General features: G+C 41.7%; 1 protein-coding gene across 1 annotated transcript in view; it reads right to left on the minus strand.

Moving 5' to 3' along the window:
• LOC106596003 (collagen alpha-1(VI) chain) overlaps positions 1-20000 on the minus strand; it is a 72696-nt gene that overhangs the window by 17437 nt on the left and 35259 nt on the right. Inside the window, exons 19-24 of the mRNA XM_045694550.1 lie at positions 19918-19980; positions 17903-17965; positions 17729-17779; positions 17348-17383; positions 16851-16913; positions 7661-7726 (exon numbers count right to left, since the gene is read on the minus strand). Coding sequence (XP_045550506.1) covers positions 7661-7726; positions 16851-16913; positions 17348-17383; positions 17729-17779; positions 17903-17965; positions 19918-19980 — 342 coding nt within the window. The remainder of the gene's footprint in view (positions 1-7660; positions 7727-16850; positions 16914-17347; positions 17384-17728; positions 17780-17902; positions 17966-19917; positions 19981-20000) is intronic.

The following is a 20000-nucleotide window of genomic DNA, read 5'->3' on the forward strand; positions in this document are numbered from 1 at the left end:
GTTGTTCTACAGGTAGTAATGTTACTGTTCTGATTGGTTGGTCTACAGGTAGTAATGATCTGATTGGTTGTTCTACAGGTAGTAATGTTCTGATTGGTTGTTCTACAGGTAGTAATGTTAATGCTCTGATTGGTTGTTCTACAGGTAGTAATGTTCTGATTGGTTGTTCTACAGGTAGTAATGCTCTGATTGGTTGTTCTACAGTTAGTAATGTTCTGGTTGGTTGTTCTAAAGGTAGTAATGTTCTGATTGGTTGTTCTACAGGTAGTAATGTTAATGATCTGATTGGTTGTTCTACAGGTAGTAATGTTAATGTTCTGATTATTTGTTCTACAGGTAGTAATGTTCTGATTGGTTGTTCTACAGGTAGTAATGTTAATGTTCTGATTGGTTGTTCTACAGGTAGTAATGCTCTGATTGGTTGTTCTACAGGTAGTAATGTTCTGGTTGGTTGTTCTACAGGTAGTAATGTTCTGATTGGTTGTTCTACAGGTAGTAATGTTAATGATCTGATTGGTTGTTCTACAGGTAGTAATGTTAATGTTCTGATTGGTTGTTCTACAGGTAGTAATGTTCTGATTGGTTGTTCCACAGGTAGTAATGTTAATGTTCTGATTGGTTGTTCTACAGGTAGTAATGTTACTGTTCTGATTGGTTGGTCTACAGGTAGTAATGATCTGATTGGTTGTTCTACAGGTAGTAATGTTCTGATTGGTTGTTCTACAGGTAGTAATGTTAATGCTCTGATTGGTTGTTCTACAGGTAGTAATGTTCTGATTGGTTGTTCTACAGGTAGTAATGCTCTGATTGGTTGTTCTACAGTTAGTAATGTTCTGGTTGGTTGTTCTACAGGTAGTAATGTTCTGATTGGTTGTTCTACAGGTAGTAATGTTAATGATCTGATTGGTTGTTCTACAGGTAGTAATGTTAATGTTCTGATTATTTGTTTCTACAGGTAGTAATGTTCTGATTGGTTGTTCTACAGGTAGTAATGTTAATGTTCTGATTGGTTGTTCTACAGGTAGTAATGTTACTGTTCTGATTGGTTGGTCTACAGGTAGTAATGATCTGATTGGTTGTTCTACAGGTAGCAATGTTCTGATTGGTTGTTTTACAGGTAGTAATGTTAATGATCTGATTGGTTGTTCTACAGGTAGTAATGTTCTGATTGGTTGTTCTATAGGTAGTAATGTTCTGATTGGTTGTTCTACAGGTAGTAATGTTAATGATCTGATTGGTTGTTCAACAGGTAGTAATGTTCTGATTGGTTGTTCTACAGGTAGTAATGTTAATGTTCTGATTATTTGTTCTACAGGTAGTAATGTTCTGATTGGTTGTTCTACAGGTAGTAATGTTAATGTTCTGATTGGTTGTTCTACAGGTAGTAATGCTCTGATTGGTTGTTCTACAGGTAGTAATGTTCTGGTTGGTTGTTCTACAGGTAGTAATGTTCTGATTGGTTGTTCTACAGGTAGTAATGTTAATGATCTGATTGGTTGTTCTACAGGTAGTAATGTTAATGTTCTGATTGGTTGTTCTACAGGTAGTAATGTTCTGATTGGTTGTTCCACAGGTAGTAATGTTAATGTTCTGATTGGTTGTTCTACAGGTAGTAATGTTACTGTTCTGATTGGTTGGTCTACAGGTAGTAATGATCTGATTGGTTGTTCTACAGGTAGTAATGTTCTGATTGGTTGTTCTACAGGTAGTAATGTTAATGCTCTGATTGGTTGTTCTACAGGTAGTAATGTTCTGATTGGTTGTTCTACAGGTAGTAATGCTCTGATTGGTTGTTCTACAGTTAGTAATGTTCTGGTTGGTTGTTCTACAGGTAGTAATGTTCTGATTGGTTGTTATACAGGTAGTAATGTTAATGATCTGATTGGTTGTTCTACAGGTAGTAATGTTAATGTTCTGATTATTTGTTCTACAGGTAGTAATGTTCTGATTGGTTGTTCTACAGGTAGTAATGTTAATGTTCTGATTGGTTGTTCTACAGGTAGTAATGTTACTGTTCTGATTGGTTGGTCTACAGGTAGTAATGATCTGATTGGTTGTTCTACAGGTAGCAATGTTCTGATTGGTTGTTTTACAGGTAATAATGTTAATGATCTGCTTGGTTGTTCTACAGGTAGTAATGTTCTGATTGGTTGTTCTATAGGTAGTAATGTTCTGATTGGTTGTTCTACAGGTAGTAATGTTAATGATCTGATTGGTTGTTCAACAGGTAGTAATGTTCTGATTGGTTGTTCTACAGGTAGTAATGTTCTGATTGATTGTTCTACAGGTGGTAATGTTAATGATCTGATTGGTTGTTCAACAGGTAGTAATGTTCTGATTGGTTGTTCAACAGGTAGTAAAGTTAATGATCTGATTGGTTGTTCTACAGGTAGTAATGTTCTGATTGGTTGTTCTACAGGTAGTAATGTTAATGATCTGATTGGTTGTTCTACAGGTAGTAATGCTCTGATTGGTTGTTCTACAGGTAGTAATGCTCTGATTGGTTGTTCTACAGTTAGTAATGCTCTGATTGGTTGTTCTACAGGTAGTAATGTTAATGTTCTGATTGGTTGTTCTACAGGTAGTAATGTTCTGATTGGTTGTTCCACAGGTAGTAATGTTAATGTTCTGATTGGTTGTTCTACAGGTAGTAATGTTACTGTTCTGATTGGTTGGTCTACAGGTAGTAATGATCTGATTGGTTGTTCTACAGGTAGTAATGTTCTGATTGGTTGTTCTACAGGTAGTAATGTTAATGCTCTGATTGGTTGTTCTACAGGTAGTAATGTTCTGATTGGTTGTTCTACAGGTAGTAATGCTCTGATTGGTTGTTCTACAGTTAGTAATGTTCTGGTTGGTTGTTCTACAGGTAGTAATGTTCTGATTGGTTGTTCTACAGGTAGTAATGTTAATGATCTGATTGGTTGTTCTACAGGCAGTAATGTTAATGTTCTGATTATTTGTTCTACAGGTAGTAATGTTCTGATTGGTTGTTCTACAGGTAGTAATGTTAATGTTCTGATTGGTTGTTCTACAGGTAGTAATGTTAATGATCTGATTGGTTGTTCAACAGGTAGTAATGTTCTGATTGGTTGTTCTACAGGTAGTAATGTTCTGATTGATTGTTCTACAGGTGGTAATGTTAATGATCTGATTGGTTGTTCAACAGGTAGTAATGTTCTGATTGGTTGTTCAACAGGTAGTAATGTTAATGATCTGATTGGTTGTTCTACAGGTAGTAATGTTCTGATTGGTTGTTCTACAGGTAGTAATGTTAATGATCTGATTGGTTGTTCTACAGGTAGTAATGCTCTGATTGGTTGTTCTACAGGTAGTAATGCTCTGATTGGTTGTTCTACAGTTAGTAATGCTCTGATTGGTTGTTCTACAGGTAGTAATGTTAATGATCTGATTGGTTGTTCAACAGGTAGTAATGTTCTGATTGGTTGTTCAACAGGTAGTAATGTTAATGATCTGATTGGTTGTTCTATAGGTAGTAATGTTCTGATTGGTTGTTCTACAGGTAGTAATGTTAATGATCTGATTGGTTGTTCTACAGGTAGTAATGTTCTGATTGGTTGTTCAACAGGTAGTAATGTTAATGATCTGATTGGTTGTTCTACAGGTAGTAATGTTCTGATTTGTTGTTCTACAGGTAGTAATGTTAATGATCTGATTGGTTGTTCTACAGGTAGCAATGCTCTGATTGGTTGTTCTACAGGTAGTAATGCTCTGATTGGTTGTTCTACAGTTAGTAATGCTCTGATTGGTTGTTCTACAGGTAGTAATGTTAATGATCTGATTGGTTGTTCAACAGGTAGTAATGTTCTGATTGGTTGTTCAACAGGTAGTAATGTTAATGATCTGATTGGTTGTTCTACAGGTAGTAATGTTCTGATTGGTTGTTCTACAGGTAGTAATGTTAATGATCTGATTGGTTGTTCTACAGGTAGTAATGTTAATGCTCTAATTGGTTGTTCTACAGGTAGTAATGCTCTGATTGGTTGTTCTACAGTTAGTAATGCTCTGATTGGTTGTTCTACAGGTAGTAATGCTCTGATTGGTTGTTCTACAGGTAGTAATGTTCTGATTGGTTGTTCTACAGGTAGTAATGTTAATGATCTGATTGGTTGTTCTACAGGAAGTAATGTTCTGATTGGTTGTTCTACAGGTAGTAATGTGATAGTTCTGATTGGTTGTTTTACAGGTAGTAATGTTCTGATTGGTTGTTCTACAGGTAGTAATGTTAATAATCTGATTGGTTGTTCTACAGGTAGTAATGTTAATGTTCTGATTGGTTGTTCTACAGGTAGTAATGCTCTGATTGGTTGTTCTACAGGTAGTAATGTTCTGGTTGGTTGTTCTACAGGTAGTAATGTTCTGATTGGTTGTTCTACAGGTAGTAATGTTAATGATCTGATTGGTTGTTCTACAGGTAGTAATGTTAATGTTCTGATTGGTTGTTCTACAGGTAGTAATGTTACTGTTCTGATTGGTTGGTCTACAGGTAGTAATGATCTGATTGGTTGTTCTACAGGTAGTAATGTTGTGATTGGTTGTTCTACAGGTAGTAATGTTAATGATCTGATTGGTTGTTCTACAGGTAGTAATGTTCTGATTGGTTGTTCTACAGGTAGTAATGCTCTGATTGGTTGTTCTACAGTTAGTAATGTTCTGGTTGGTTGTTCTACAGGTAGTAATGTTCTGATTGGTTGTTCTACAGGTAGTAATGTTAATGATCTGATTGGTTGTTCTACAGGTAGTAATGTTAATGTTCTGATTATTTGTTCTACAGGTAGTAATGTTCTGATTGGTTGTTCTACAGGTAGTAATGTTAATGTTCTGATTGGTTGTTCTACAGGTAGTAATGTTACTGTTCTGATTGGTTGGTCTACAGGTAGTAATGATCTGATTGGTTGTTCTACAGGTAGTAATGTTCTGATTGGTTGTTCTACAGGTTGTAATGTTAATGATCTGATTGGTTGTTCTACAGGTAGTAATGTTCTGATTGGTTGTTCTACAGGTAGTAATGTTCTGATTGGTTGTTCTACAGGTAGTAATGTTAATGATCTGATTGGTTGTTCAACAGGTAGTAATGTTCTGATTGGTTGTTCTACAGGTAGTAATGTTCTGATTGATTGTTCTACAGGTGGTAATATTAATGATCTGATTGGTTGTTCAACAGGTAGTAATGTTCTGATTGGTTGTTCAACAGGTAGTAATGTTAATGATCTGATTGGTTGTTCTACAGGTAGTAATGTTCTGATTGATTGTTCTACAGGTGGTAATGTTAATGATCTGATTGGTTGTTCAACAGGTAGTAATGTTCTGATTGGTTGTTCAACAGGTAGTAATGTTAATGATCTGATTGGTTGTTCTACAGGTAGTAATGTTAATGATCTGATTGGTTGTTCTACAGGTAGTAATGCTCTGATTGGTTGGTCTACAGGTAGTAATGCTCTGATTGGTTGTTCTACAGTTAGTAATGCTCTGATTGGTTGTTCTACAGGTAGTAATGTTAATGATCTGATTGGTTGTTCAACAGGCAGTAATGTTCTGATTGGTTGTTCAACAGGTAGTAATGTTAATGATCTGATTGGTTGTTCTACAGGTAGTAATGTTCTGATTGGTTGTTCTACAGGTAGTAATGTTAATGATCTGATTGGTTGTTCTACAGGTAGTAATGTTCTGATTGGTTTTTCAACAGGTAGTAATGTTAGTGATCTGATTGGTTGTTCTACAGGTAGTAATGTTCTGATTGGTTGTTCTACAGGTAGTAATGTTAATGATCTGATTGGTTGTTCTACAGGTAGTAATGCTCTGATTGGTTGTTCTACAGGTAGTAATGCTCTGATTGGTTGTTCTACAGTTAGTAATACTCTGATTGGTTGTTCTACAGGTAGTAATGTTAATGATCTGCTTGGTTGTTCAACAGGTAGTAATGTTCTGATTGGTTGTTCAACAGGTAGTAATGTTAATGATCTGATTGGTTGTTCTACAGGTAGTAATGTTCTGATTGGTTGTTCTACAGGTAGTAATGTTAATAATCTGATTGGTTGTTCTACAGGTAGTAATGCTCTGATTGGTTGTTCTACAGGTAGTAATGCTCTGATTGGTTGTTCTACAGTTAGTAATACTCTGATTGGTTGTTCTACAGGTAGTAATGTTAATGATCTGCTTGGTTGTTCAACAGGTAGTAATGTTCTGATTGGTTGTTCAACAGGTAGTAATGTTAATGATCTGATTGGTTGTTCTACAGGTAGTAATGTTCTGATTGGTTGTTCTACAGGTAGTAATGTTAATAATCTGATTGGTTGTTCTATAGGTAGTAATGCTCTGATTGGTTGTTCTACAGGTAGTAATGCTCTGATTGGTTGTTCTACAGGTAGTAATGTTCTGATTGGTTGTTCTACAGGTAGTAATGTTAATGATCTGATTGGTTGTTCTACAGGTAGTAATGCTCTGATTGGTTGTTCTACAGGTAGTAATGCTCTGATTGGTTGTTCTACAGTTAGTAATGCTCTGATTGGTTGTTCTACAGGTAGTAATGTTAATGATCTGATTGGTTGTTCTACAGGTAGTAATGTTAATGTTCTGATTTGTTCCGTAATGCTCTGATTGGTTGTTCTACAGGTAGTAATGTTAATGATCTGATTGGTTGTTCTACAGGTAGTAATGTTAATGTTCTGATTGGTTGTTAAACTGGCTGTCTCTAAGCTAAAATGACACAAAGGGGTTTTTCTCCCAATAGATATTGGATTTTCTCCTTTTCTGTTTTGGTTTCAAAATGTTTGCATTTGTTTTCAATTTTTGGAAAGAAATTGGCCCCTAAGTCTTTTTAGTTCTGTCAGTGTAGGAGAAAATGCAGCACTGTCTTCATCGCTCTCTGAGGGCAGACTGAGCAAAACCTGTCCTCTCTGGGTAGCCAGATCTGCCAGCGACGACCGGTTTCTATGGCCAGGCTGTCCTCTCTGGGTAGCCAGATCTGTCTGTGACGACCGGTTTCTATGGCCAGGCTGTCCTCTCTGGGTAGCCTGATCTGTCTGTGACGACCGGTTTCTATGGCCAGGCTGTCCTCTCTGGGTAGCCAGATCTGTCTGTGACGACCGGTTTCTATGGCCAGGCTGTCCTCTCTGGGTAGCCTGATCTGTCTGTGACGACCGGTTTCTATGGCCAGGCTGTCCTCTCTGGGTAGCCAGATCTGCCAGTGACGACCGGTTTCTATGGCCAGGCTGTCCTCTCTGGGTAGCCAGATCTGTCTGTGACGACCGGTTTCTATGGCCAGGCTGTCCTCTCTGAGTCTATACCTAGTCAATGTTTTCCTCAGTTTTCTATCAGTCACAGTGGTCACCATATATTTCTGTTTAGAGTCAAATAGCATTGAAGTTTACTGTGATTTTTGGGCGATATATTTTTATTTTTGCTTTGTGATGATTGGGTTGGGCCAGATTTTCTGAGTGCTGTCCTGAGGCTTTGCTGGGTTGGTTTGTGTTAGTGAACTGAGCCTCAGAACCAGCTGGCTGACTGCTGTCCTGAGGCTTTGATGGGTTGGTTTGGGTTAGTGAACTGAGCCTCAGAACCAGCTGGCTGAAGGGACTCTTCTCTATGATCAACTTTTGGCATCTCTCTCTCTCTCTCGCTCTCTTTCTCTCTAACTCACCGGGTTTCCTTCAGGTCCTCTGTGTCCTTTGCCTCCTTTGTTCCCTGGGAGTCCTGGGGAGTTGTTCTGTAGGGACAAACACACAATAGACTTAGTAGCGCACACACAGGTAGAGAGACAAGGTAACACACAGGTAGAGAGACAAGGTAACACACACAGGTAGAGAGACAAGGTAACACACACAGGTAGAGAGACAAGGTAACACACACAGGTAGAGAGACAAGGTAACACACAGGTAGAGAGACAAGGTAACACACACAGGTAGAGAGACAAGGTAACACACACAGGTAGAGAGACAAGGTAACACACACAGGTAGAGAGACAAGGTAACACACACAGGTAGACAGACAAGGTAACACACACAGGTAGAGAGACAAGGTAACACACACAGGTAGACAGACAAGGTAACACACACAGGTAGACAGACAAGGTAACACACAGGTAGACAGACAAGGTAACACACACAGGTAGAGAGACAAGGTAACACACACAGGTAGAGAGACAAGGTAACACACACAGGTAGACAGACAAGGTAACACACACAGGTAGACAGACAAGGTAACACACACAGGTAGACAGACAAGGTAACACACACAGGTAGACAGACAAGGTAACACACAGGTAGACAAACAAGGTAACACACACAGGTAGAGAGACAAGGTAACACACACAGGTAGAGAGACTTGAGTGAAAGTGGTGTCAGAAAGAAAGTAAAAGAGAGTGAAGTGTTTAGACAGGAAGGTGAAAGGTTCTCTCCAATAGATGGTTTGAAGATATTTGAGAACAAAGGACAAAGACTTGAAAATATTTAAAACCGGTTGTGGAAAAGAGCATTACAGGATTCAGTAACCCTCCATAATGTACCAGAACAAGGTGTATATTATACCATAATATACCAGAACAAGGTGTACCATAATGTACCAGAACAAGGTGTACCATAATATACCAGAACAAGGTGTATATTATACCATAATATACAAGAACAAGGTGTACCATAATGTACCAGAACAAGGTGTACCTTAATATACCAGAACAAGGTGTACCATAATGTACCAGAACAAGGTGTACCATAATATACCAGAACAAGGTGTACCATAATATACCAGAACAAGGTGTAGATTATACCATAATATACCAGAACAAGGTGTACCATAACGTACCAGAACAAGGTGTACCATAATATACCAGAACAAGGTGTACCATAATATACCACAACAAGGTGTACCATAATGTACTAGAACAAGGTGTACCATAATATACCAGAACAAGGTGTATATTGTACCATAATATACCAGAACAAGGTGTACCATAACGTACCAGAACAAGGTGTACCATAATATACCACAACAAGGTGTACCATAATATACCAGAACAAGGTGTATATTATACCATAATATACCAGAACAAGGTGTACCATAATGTACCAGAACAAGGTGTGTATTATACCATAATATACCAGAACAAGGTGTACCATAATATACTAGAACAAATTGTATCTTATACCATAATGTACCAGAACAAGGTGTACCATAATGTACCAGAACAAAGTGTATATTATACCATCATGTATCAGAACAAGGTGTACCATAATATACCAGAACAAGCAGTATATTATACCATAATGTACCAGAACAAGGTGTACCATAATGTACCAGAACAAGGTGCACCATAATATACCAGAACAAGGTGTACCATAATGTACCAGAACAAGCTGTATATTATACCATAATGTACCAGAACAAGGTGTACCATAATGTACCAGAACAAGGTGTACCATAATATACCAGAACAAGGTGTACCATAATGTACCAGAACAAGGTGTACCATAATATATACCAGAACAAGGTGTATATTATACCATAATATACAAGAACAAGGTGTACCATAATGTACCAGAACAAGGTGTACCATAATGTACCAGAACAAGGTGTATATTATACCATAATGTACCAGAACAAGGTGTACCATAATATACCAGAACAAGGTGTACCATAATGTATCAGAACAAGGTCTATCTCCTCCCTTAATTCTAACCCATCATTAATTTCAACCTTAAGCCTAGAAATAGCATTTGACTTTGTGGGGACAAACAAAAGGTCCCCAGTTGTTTTGCTATTCTTGTGGAGACATCTGGTCCAAGAATAGTTGGACATCTCCTCCCTAACACACACACTGCTCCAATCACCACACATTCCTAACTTTAACAGTCCCAGACACATAAAACATTAGCCTAAATATGCTCAACAAACACGTCTGAGTGTCTGAGTGTGTGTGTGTGTGTGTGTGTGTGTGTGTGTGTGTGTGTGTGTGTGTGTGTGCTAAGCATGGTGTCATGGTAATAATATAGTGTGTGTGTGTGTGTGTGTGTGTGTGTGTGTGTGTGTGTGTGTGTGTGTGTGGTCTAATTATGGTGTCATGGTAATAATATAATGTGTGTGTGTGTGTGTGTGTGTGTGTGTGTGTGTGTGTGTGTGTGTGTGTGTGTGTGTGTGTGTGTGTGTGTGTGTGTGTGTGGGGGGGTGCTAAGCATGGTGTCATGGTAATAATATATGTGTGTGTGTGTGTGTGTGTGTGTGTGTGTGTGTGTGTGTGTGTGTGTGTGTGTGTGTGTGTGTGTGTGTGTGTGTGTGTGTGCTAATTATGGTGTCATGGTAATAATATAATTGTGTGTGTGTGTGTATGTGTGTGTGTGTGTGTGTGTGTGTGTGTGTGTGTGTGTGTGTGTGTGTGTGTGTGTGTGTGTGTGTGTGTGTGTGTGTGTGTGTATGTGCGTGTGTGCTAATTATGGTGTCATGGTAATAATATAATGTGTGTGTGTGTGTGTGTCTATGTGTGTGTGTGTGTGTGTGTGTGTCTATGTGTGTGTGCATTTTTGTGTTTTAAGCATAGCGACATGGTAATATAGTGTGTGTGTGTGTGTGTGTGTGTGTGTGTGTGTGTGTGTGTGTGTGTGTGTGTGTGTGTGTGTGTGTGTGTGTGTGTGTGTGTGTGTGTGTGTAAAATAAAATGTGACATGATTTGATTTGATATTTACGCCACACACACACACACACACACACACACATAGACACTCTTTCTCACTCTTCACAAACGCTGCTGCTACTCTGTTTATTATCGACCCTGACTGCCTTGCCCCTACATACATGTACATATCACCTCGACTAACTTGTACTACCGCACTTCGACTCGGTATCAGTACCCTCTGTATACAGCCTCATTACTACCTGTACTCCCTGTATATAGCCTCATTACTACCTGGTACTCTCTGTATATAGCCTCATTACTACCTGGTACCCCTGTATATAGCCTCATTACTACCTGGTACCCCTGTATATAGCCTCATTACTACCTGTACTCCCTGTATATAGCCTCATTACTACCTGGTACCCCCTGTATATAGCCTCATTACTACCTGGTACCCCTGGATATAGCCTCATTACTACCTGGTACCCCTGGATATAGCCTCATTACTACCTGGTACTCCCTGTATATAGCCTCATTACAACCTGGTACCCCCTGTATATAGCCTCATTACTACCTGGTACCCCCTGTATATAGCCTCATTACTACCTGTTACCCCCTGTATATAGCCTCATTACTACCTGGTACCCCTGTATATAGCCTCATTAATACCTGTACTCCCTGTATATAGCCTCATTACTACCTAGTACCCCCTGTATATAGCCTCATTACTACCTGTACTCCCTGTATATAGCCTCATTACTACCTGGTACCCCTGTATATAGCCTCATACTACCTGTACTCCCTGTATATAGCCTCATTACTACCTGGTACCCCCTGTATATAGCCTCATTACTACCTGGTACCCCTGGATATAGCCTCATTACTACCTGGTACCCCTGGATATAGCCTCATTACTACCTGGTACTCCCTGTATATAGCCTCATTACTACCTGGTACCCCCTGTATATAGCCTCATTACTACCTGGTACCCCCTGTATATAGCCTCATTACTAACCTGGTACTTCCTGTATATAGCCTCATTACTACCTGGTACCCCCTGTATATAGCCTCATTACTACCTGGTACCCCTGGATATAGCCTCATTACTACCTGGTACCCCTGGATATAGCCTCATTACTACCTGGTACCCCTGGATATAGCCTCATTACTACCTGGTATTCCCTGTATATAGCCTCATTACTACCTGGTACCCCCTGTATATAGCCTCATTACTACCTGGTACCCCCTGTATATAGCCTCATTACTAACCTGGTACTCCCTGTATATAGCCTCATTACTACCTGGTACCCCCCTGTATATAGCCTCATTACTACCTGGTTCCCCATGTATATAGCCTCATTACTACCTGGTACTCCCTGTATATAGCCTCATTACTACCTGGTACTCCCCGTATATAGCCTCATTACTAACCTGGTACCCCTGTATATAGCCTCATTACTATCCTGTACCCCCTGTATACAGCCTCATTACTACCTGGTTCCCCATGTATACCGCCTCATTACTAACCTGTACTCCCTGTATATAGCCTCATTACTACCTGGTACCCCTGTATATAGCCTCATTACTAACCCGTACCCCCTGTATATAGCCTCATTACTAACCTGTCCTTCCTGTATATAGCCTCATTACTACCTGGTACCCCTGTATATAGCCTCATTACTACCTGGTACCCCTGTATATAGGCTCATTACTACCTGTACTCCCTGTATACAGCCTCATTACTACCTGGTACCCCCTGTATATAGCCTCATTACTACCTGGTACCCCTGTATATAGCCTCATTACTACCTGTACTCCCTGTATATAGCCTCATTACTACCTAGTACCCCCTGTATATAGCCTCATTACTACCTGTACTCCCTGTATATAGCCTCATTACTACCTGGTACCCCTGTATATAGCCTCATTACTACCTGGTACCCCTGTATATAGCCTCATTACTACCTGTACTCCCTGTATATAGCCTCATTACTACCTAGTACCCCCTGTATATAGCCTCATTACTACCTGGTACTCCCTGTATATAGCCTCATTACTACCTGGTACCCCTGTATATAGCCTCATTACTACCTGGTACCCCTGTATATAGCCTCATTACTACCTGTACTCCCTGTATATAGCCTCATTACTACCTGGTACCCCTGGATATAGCCTCATTACTACCTGGTACCCCTGGATATAGCCTCATTACTACCTGGTACTCCCTGTATATAGCCTCATTACTACCTGGTACCCCCTGTATATAGCCTCATTACTACCTGGTACCCCCTGTATATAGCCTCATTACTAACCTGGTACTTCCTGTATATAGCCTCATTACTACCTGGTACCCCCTGTATATAGCCTCATTACTACCTGGTACCCCTGGATATAGCCTCATTACTACCTGGTACCCCTGGATATAGCCTCATTACTACCTGGTACCCCTGGATATAGCCTCATTACTACCTGGTATTCCCTGTATATAGCCTCATTACTACCTGGTACCCCCTGTATATAGCCTCATTACTACCTGGTACCCCCTGTATATAGCCTCATTACTAACCTGGTACTCCCTGTATATAGCCTCATTACTACCTGGTACCCCCTGTATATAGCCTCATTACTACCTGGTTCCCCATGTATATAGCCTCATTACTACCTGGTACTCCCTGTATATAGCCTCATTACTACCTGGTACTCCCCGTATATAGCCTCATTACTAACCTGGTACCCCTGTATATAGCCTCATTACTATCCTGTACCCCCTGTATACAGCCTCATTACTACCTGGTTCCCCATGTATACCGCCTCATTACTAACCTGTACTCCCTGTATATAGCCTCATTACTACCTGGTACCCCTGTATATAGCCTCATTACTAACCTGTACCCCCTGTATATAGCCTCATTACTAACCTGTCCTTCCTGTATATAGCCTCATTCCTACCTGGTACCCCTGTATATAGCCTCATTACTACCTGGTACCCCTGTATATAGGCTCATTACTACCTGTACTCCCTGTATACAGCCTCATTACTACCTGGTACCCCCTGTATATAGCCTCATTACTACCTGGTACCCCTGTATATAGCCTCATTACTACCTGTACTCCCTGTATATAGCCTCATTACTACCTAGTACCCCCTGTATATAGCCTCATTACTACCTGTACTCCCTGTATATAGCCTCATTACTACCTGGTACCCCTGTATATAGCCTCATTACTACCTGGTACCCCTGTATATAGCCTCATTACTACCTGTACTCCCTGTATATAGCCTCATTACTACCTAGTACCCCCTGTATATAGCCTCATTACTACCTGTACACCCTGTATATAGCCTCATTACTACCTGGTACCCCTGTATATAGCCTCATTACTACCTGTACTCCCTGTATATAGGCTCATTACTACCTGGTACCCCTGGATATAGCCTCATTACTACCTGGTACTCCCTGTATATAGCCTCATTACTACCTGGTACCCCCTGTATATAGCCTCATTACTACCTGGTACCCCTGTATATAGCCTCATTACTAACCTGGTACTCCCTGTATATAGCCTCATTACTAACCTGGTACTCCCTGTATATAGCCTCATTACTAACCTGGTACCCCCTGTATACAGCCTCATTACTATCATGTACCCCCTATATACAGCCTCATTACTACCTGGTTCCCCATGTATACAGCCTCATTACTACCTGGTTCCCCATGTATACCGCCTCATTCCTAACCTGTCCTTCCTGTATATAGCCTCATTACTACCTGGTACCCCTGGATATATATTCTCATTACTAACCTTTAATTCCTGTATATAGCCTCATTACTACCTGGTACCCCCTGTATATAGCCTCATTACTACCTGGTACTCCCTGTATATAGCCTCATTACAACCTGGTACCCATGTATATAGGCTCATTACTACCTGTACTCCCTGTATACAGCCTCATTACTACCTGGTACTCCCTGTATATAGCCTCATTACTACCTGGTACCCATGTATATAGGCTCATTACTACCTGTACTCCCTGTATACAGCCTCATTACTACCTGGTACCCCCTGTATATAGCCTCATTACTACCTGGTACCCCCTTTATACAGCCTCATTACTACCTGGTACCCCCTGTATACAGCCTCATTACTACCTGGTACTCCCTGTATATAGCCTCATTACTACCTGGTACTCCCTGTATATAGCCTCATTACTAACCTGTACTCCCTGTATATTGTGTTACTGCTTGCTTTTAAACTGCATTGTTGGTCAAGGGCTTGTAAATAAGCATTTCACTGTAAAGTCTACACCTGTTGTATTCGGTGGATATGACAAATACAATTTGATTTAATTATAACCCTATAGATCAGTGATTTACCCCAATTTCGATGATATCCAATTGCAATCCAATTACGATCTTGTGTCATCATGGCAACTCCCCAACGGGGTCGGGAGAGGCGAAGGTCGAGTCATGCATCCCCCGAAACATGACCCGCCAAACCGCACTCCTTAACAACCCGGAAGCCAGCTGCACCAATGTGTCAGAGGGAACACCATTCAACTGATGACCGAAGTCAGCCTGCAGGTGCCCGGCTTGCCACAAGGAGTGTCTAGAGCGCGATGAGCCAAGCAAAGCCCCCCCGGCCAAACCCAGACGACGATGGGCCAATTGTGCGCCACCCTATGGGACTTCCGGTCACGGCCGGTTGTGACACAGCCAGGGATCGAACCCGGGTCTGTAGTGACGCCTCAAGCACTGCAATGCAGTGACTTAGACCACTGCGCCACTCGGGAGGCCCTTTAAATGTTTCTACATAAGGCCAAATCAAGCCGGTCGGACACAAATGTGCCCATGCGGCTAGGCTCGCTTTGATCTCAAAAACGCAATTCGCAAAACGCAAAAAAAAGGTTTAAGTACATAAAGGCAGACACCACATTACTACAAGACAACACAGCTCAAACAAGCATGATGGTCTTGTAAGTATAAAAGCAAAGGTTGCTTTCATATAATACAAAAAAAAACAGCTTGAAAAGGTAATGGAATGGGGATTAGCGTGGTGTGTGAAGAGTCCAATACTTTAACTTGTATGCGGTAGAAATCCCATTATTGTGGGAGCACCTTCACTATGGGTAGGAGTTAGGCTGTTTGAGAAGGTTTGCCTACACATTGTTTTGAAGAACAATAGACCAACGTAGCTACTGTAGTTGGTCAGAGCATGGGCTTTAGAACAATGATGTCACGTCCTGACCAGTAAAAGGGGTTATTTGTTATTGTAGTTTGGTCAGGGTCTGGCAGGGGATGTTTGTTTTGTGTGTTTCGGTGTTTTTGGTTTATGTTCTATGTTATCTATTTCTATGTGTTTATCTAGTTTTCTATTTCTATGTTGGGTTTTTGGCAATGACCTCCAATTAGAGGCAGCTGGTTGTCGTTGTCTCTAATTGGAGGCCATATTTAGTTGGGTTTGTTTTCGCTTGTGTTTTGTGGGTGGTTATTTTTGGAGGCATGGAGGCACGGTGGCTTCAATATAATGGTTAGGGAGTTCCAAGATGGAGGCACTGTGGCTTCAATACAATGGTGAGGGGAGAGCCAAGATGGAGGCACCGTGGCTTCAATACAATGGTGAGGGGAGAGCCAAGATGGAGGCACGGTGGCTTCAATATAATGGTGGGGAGAGCCAAGATGGAGGCACGGTGGCTTCAATACAATGGTGGGGGAGAGCCAAGATGGAGGCACGGTGGCTTCAATACAATGGTTAGGGAGAGCCAAGATGGAGGCACCGTGGCTTCAATACAATGGTGAGGGAAGAGCCAAGATGGAGGCACGGTGGCTTCAAAACAATGGTGAGGGGCGAGCCAAGATGGAGGCATATATACATCTAGTGTATATATAATCCATTGGGCACAACCATGACGCTATCGAATCTGCACTCGTTTTTTTCTCTAGGGCACTATGAAACTAAGGTACAGCGAAGCCTCGTCATTACAACAATTACTATCTGGGAGATTGTTTTCCTAGTCGCACAGTGCTCCCAAAACACTAATCCTGGTCACAAAGCAAAATGTTTTGTCGCATATGCGACCATATTGGTCTCACTTCAGAGCGCTGCATAGAGTAATAGAGAGATATATAGAGAGAGCGAGATGGAGGGAGGATAGAGAGGGGAGATAGAGGGTGGGAGAGAAGGGAAAAAGGGAAAGAAAGAGAGAGAGAGAGATGGTGTGACTCACGTCCAGGCCAGCGTCTCCAGGCTCTCCGTCATCTCCTTTGGGTCCTGGGGTTCCCCTCCCGCCCTAAAGGTCACGGGTCAGGGGTCAGAGACAATTGTCATGGAAACCTCTGGATGAATCAGCCAATAGCTAGCGGACCAGACCAAATAAATCTGGCCAATCATCATGTCTCAGGTAAAGACGGTTGTTTCCCACCACACACAGATTAATGGACCCTATTCCATACTTAAGGTTCTGGTCCACAGATTAATGGGCCCTATTCCATACTTAAAGTTCTGGTCCACAGACTAAGGCTGCATCCCAAATGGAAACAGTCCCTCATGGTCAGGGACTGGAAACAGTCCCTCATGGTCAAGGACAGGAAACAGTCCCTCATGGTCAGGGACTGGAAACAGTCCCTCATGGTCATTGTTCCAGTTGTGATAGTGTGAGTCACAGCCTTGGTGCTGATTCAGAGGTGAGAGCATAAAGGTGAAGGTGAAAGGTCATGAACTCACGGGCTCTCCAATATCTCCTCGTGGGCCGGGGTAACCCTGAGAGAGGAAAGAGACAAACACACGTGAGAGAGAGAGCCGGCCGAACAACACACACACACACACACACACACACAGACAGACAGACAGACAGACAGACAGACAGACAGACAGACAGACAGACAGACAGACAGACAGACAGACAGACAGACAGACAGACAGACAGACAGACAGACAGACAGACAGACAGACAGACAGACAGACAGACAGACAGACAGACAGACAGACAGACAGACAGACAGACAGACAGACAGACAGACAGACACTGTATATACACCCACACACACACACAGACCAAAATTATTATAAACTCAAACAACAATACATCACGTCACACAATTGTACCTGGAAACCATGGCAACCCTCAGTTCCATTTCCAGGCGCACCATCTTCCCCCTGAAATAGAAGAGACAGAAAACTTCAGCCAACTCTCTTTCTTTCTCTCTTTCTTACTCACACACTGTACACACTCCTCTCCCTCTCCTCCAGCCCCCCACGCTCCCCCTCTCGCTCTCTCACCCTCGCTCCGATCTGGCCTCTGTCTCCAGGAGCTCCTTTGATCCCTCTGGGTCCTTTGGGGCCCTGGGAAATAGTTTAGATAAGAGACAGATGGGAAATGTAGTTTAGATAAGAGACAGATAGGAAATGTAGTTTAGATAAGAGACAGATGGTAAATGTAGTTTAGATAAGAGACAGATGGTAAATGTAGTTTAGATAAGAGACAGATGGTAAATGTAGTTTAGATAAGAGACAGATGGTAAATGTAGTTTAGATAAGAGACAGATGGTAAATGTAGTTTAGATAAGAGACAGATGGTAAATGTAGTTTAGATAAGACAGATGGTAAATGTAGTTTAGATAAGAGACAGATAGGAAATGTAGTTTAGATAAGAGACAGATAGGAAATGTAGTTTAGATAAGAGACATATGGTAAATGTAGTTTAGATAAGAGACAGATGGTAAATGTAGTTTAGATAAGAGACAGATAGAAAATGTAGTTTAGATAAGACACAGATAGGAAATGTAGTTTAGATAAGAGACAGATGGTAAATGTAGTTTAGATAAGACACAGATGGGAAATGTAGTTTAGATAAGACACATAATGTAGGAAATGTAGGTCAGATGGATAAACTTCATCTGATGAAGACCTCCCAATGTTCATCCCATTGATCATGTGACACCATTCATTCCAATGTGAAGACTCAACAGCGTATTGAAGCCAAATTAAGTTGGTTAAGATGGCGTCTAATGGCGACATAACATACTCCAGGACGTAACGTTGTTGGCTAGCTCAGTGCTGCCCCATCTATTGAGTAACTCAAGTTGAAGGCCGACCAGGGTACTGCAGGCTAGCTCAGTGCTGCCCCCTCTCATTGACTAACTCAAGTTGAAGGCCGACCGGGGTACTGCAGGCTAGCTCAGTGCTGCCCCCTCTCATTGACTAACTCAAGTTGAAGGCCAACCAGGGTACTGCAGGCTAGCTCAGTGCTGCCCCCTCTATTTGAGAAACTCAAGTTGAAGGCCGACCGGGGTACTGCAGGCTAGCTCAGTGCTGCCCCCTCTATTTGAGTAACTCAAGTTGAAAGCCGACCGGGGTACTGCAGGCTAGCTCAGTGCTGCCCCCTCTATTTGAGTAACTCAAGTTGAAGGCCGACCAGGGTACTGCAGGCTAGCTCAGTGCTGCCCCCTCTATTTGAGTAACTCAAGTTGAAGGCCGACCAGGGTACTGCAGGCTAGCTCAGTGCTGCCCCCCTCTATTTGAGTAACTCAAGTTGAAGGCCGACCAGGGTACTGCAGGCTAGCTCAGTGCTGCCCCCTCTATTTGAGTAACTCAAGTTGAAGGCCGACCAGGGTACTGCAGGCTAGCTCAGTGCTGCCCCCCTCTATTTGAGTAACTCAAGTTGAAGGCCGACCAGGGTACTGCAGGCTAGCTCAGTGCTGCCCCCTCTATTTGAGTAACTCAAGTTGAAGGCCGACCAGGGTACTGCAGGCTAGCTCAGTGCTGCCCCCTCTATTTGAGTAACTCAAGTTGAAGGCCGACCAGGGTACTGCAGGCTAGCTCAGTGCTGCCCCCTCTATTTGAGTAACTCAAGTTGAAGGCCGACCGGGGTACTGCAGGCTGCCATTAGTAACTAAACTATCCTTAACTTATTCTGTGTGCGATTTTAAAATAATCGGTTCAAGGACATACACCTGGTGTATTAAAAGCAATTATTGGTACCGTGATTGTCTTTGAAACATTTTTTATTAACACAAAGATTGACCATTGCATTTTTCCATTCGCTATAATGAAGGATCCTGTTTTCTGCTAACAATGCCTGCAGTACCGCGGTCGGCCAAGGACTTCGGTGGCTTCAATGACAGGAAGCAGTCGTTCTCCCTGAGACTTCCTGACTACCAATATCACAATATCGGATGGAAAATAAGGTTTGACAAAGCCTTAAACTTTTCCAGCAAGGCGATGAATGTGTGTGAGATAAATACATGCATTAACTAGATGTCAGAATGAATAAAGAGATGGACTAGATGCCTCACCTCTGGTCCGGGGGCGCCCTCATCTCCTCTGTATCCCGGAGACCCCGCCCTGCCGATGTCGCCCTGGAACAAGAATACTGTTA

The sequence above is a fragment of the Salmo salar genome, chromosome ssa14 (genome assembly GCF_905237065.1).
Source record: "Salmo salar chromosome ssa14, Ssal_v3.1, whole genome shotgun sequence".
Lineage (NCBI taxonomy): Eukaryota > Metazoa > Chordata > Actinopteri > Salmoniformes > Salmonidae > Salmo > Salmo salar.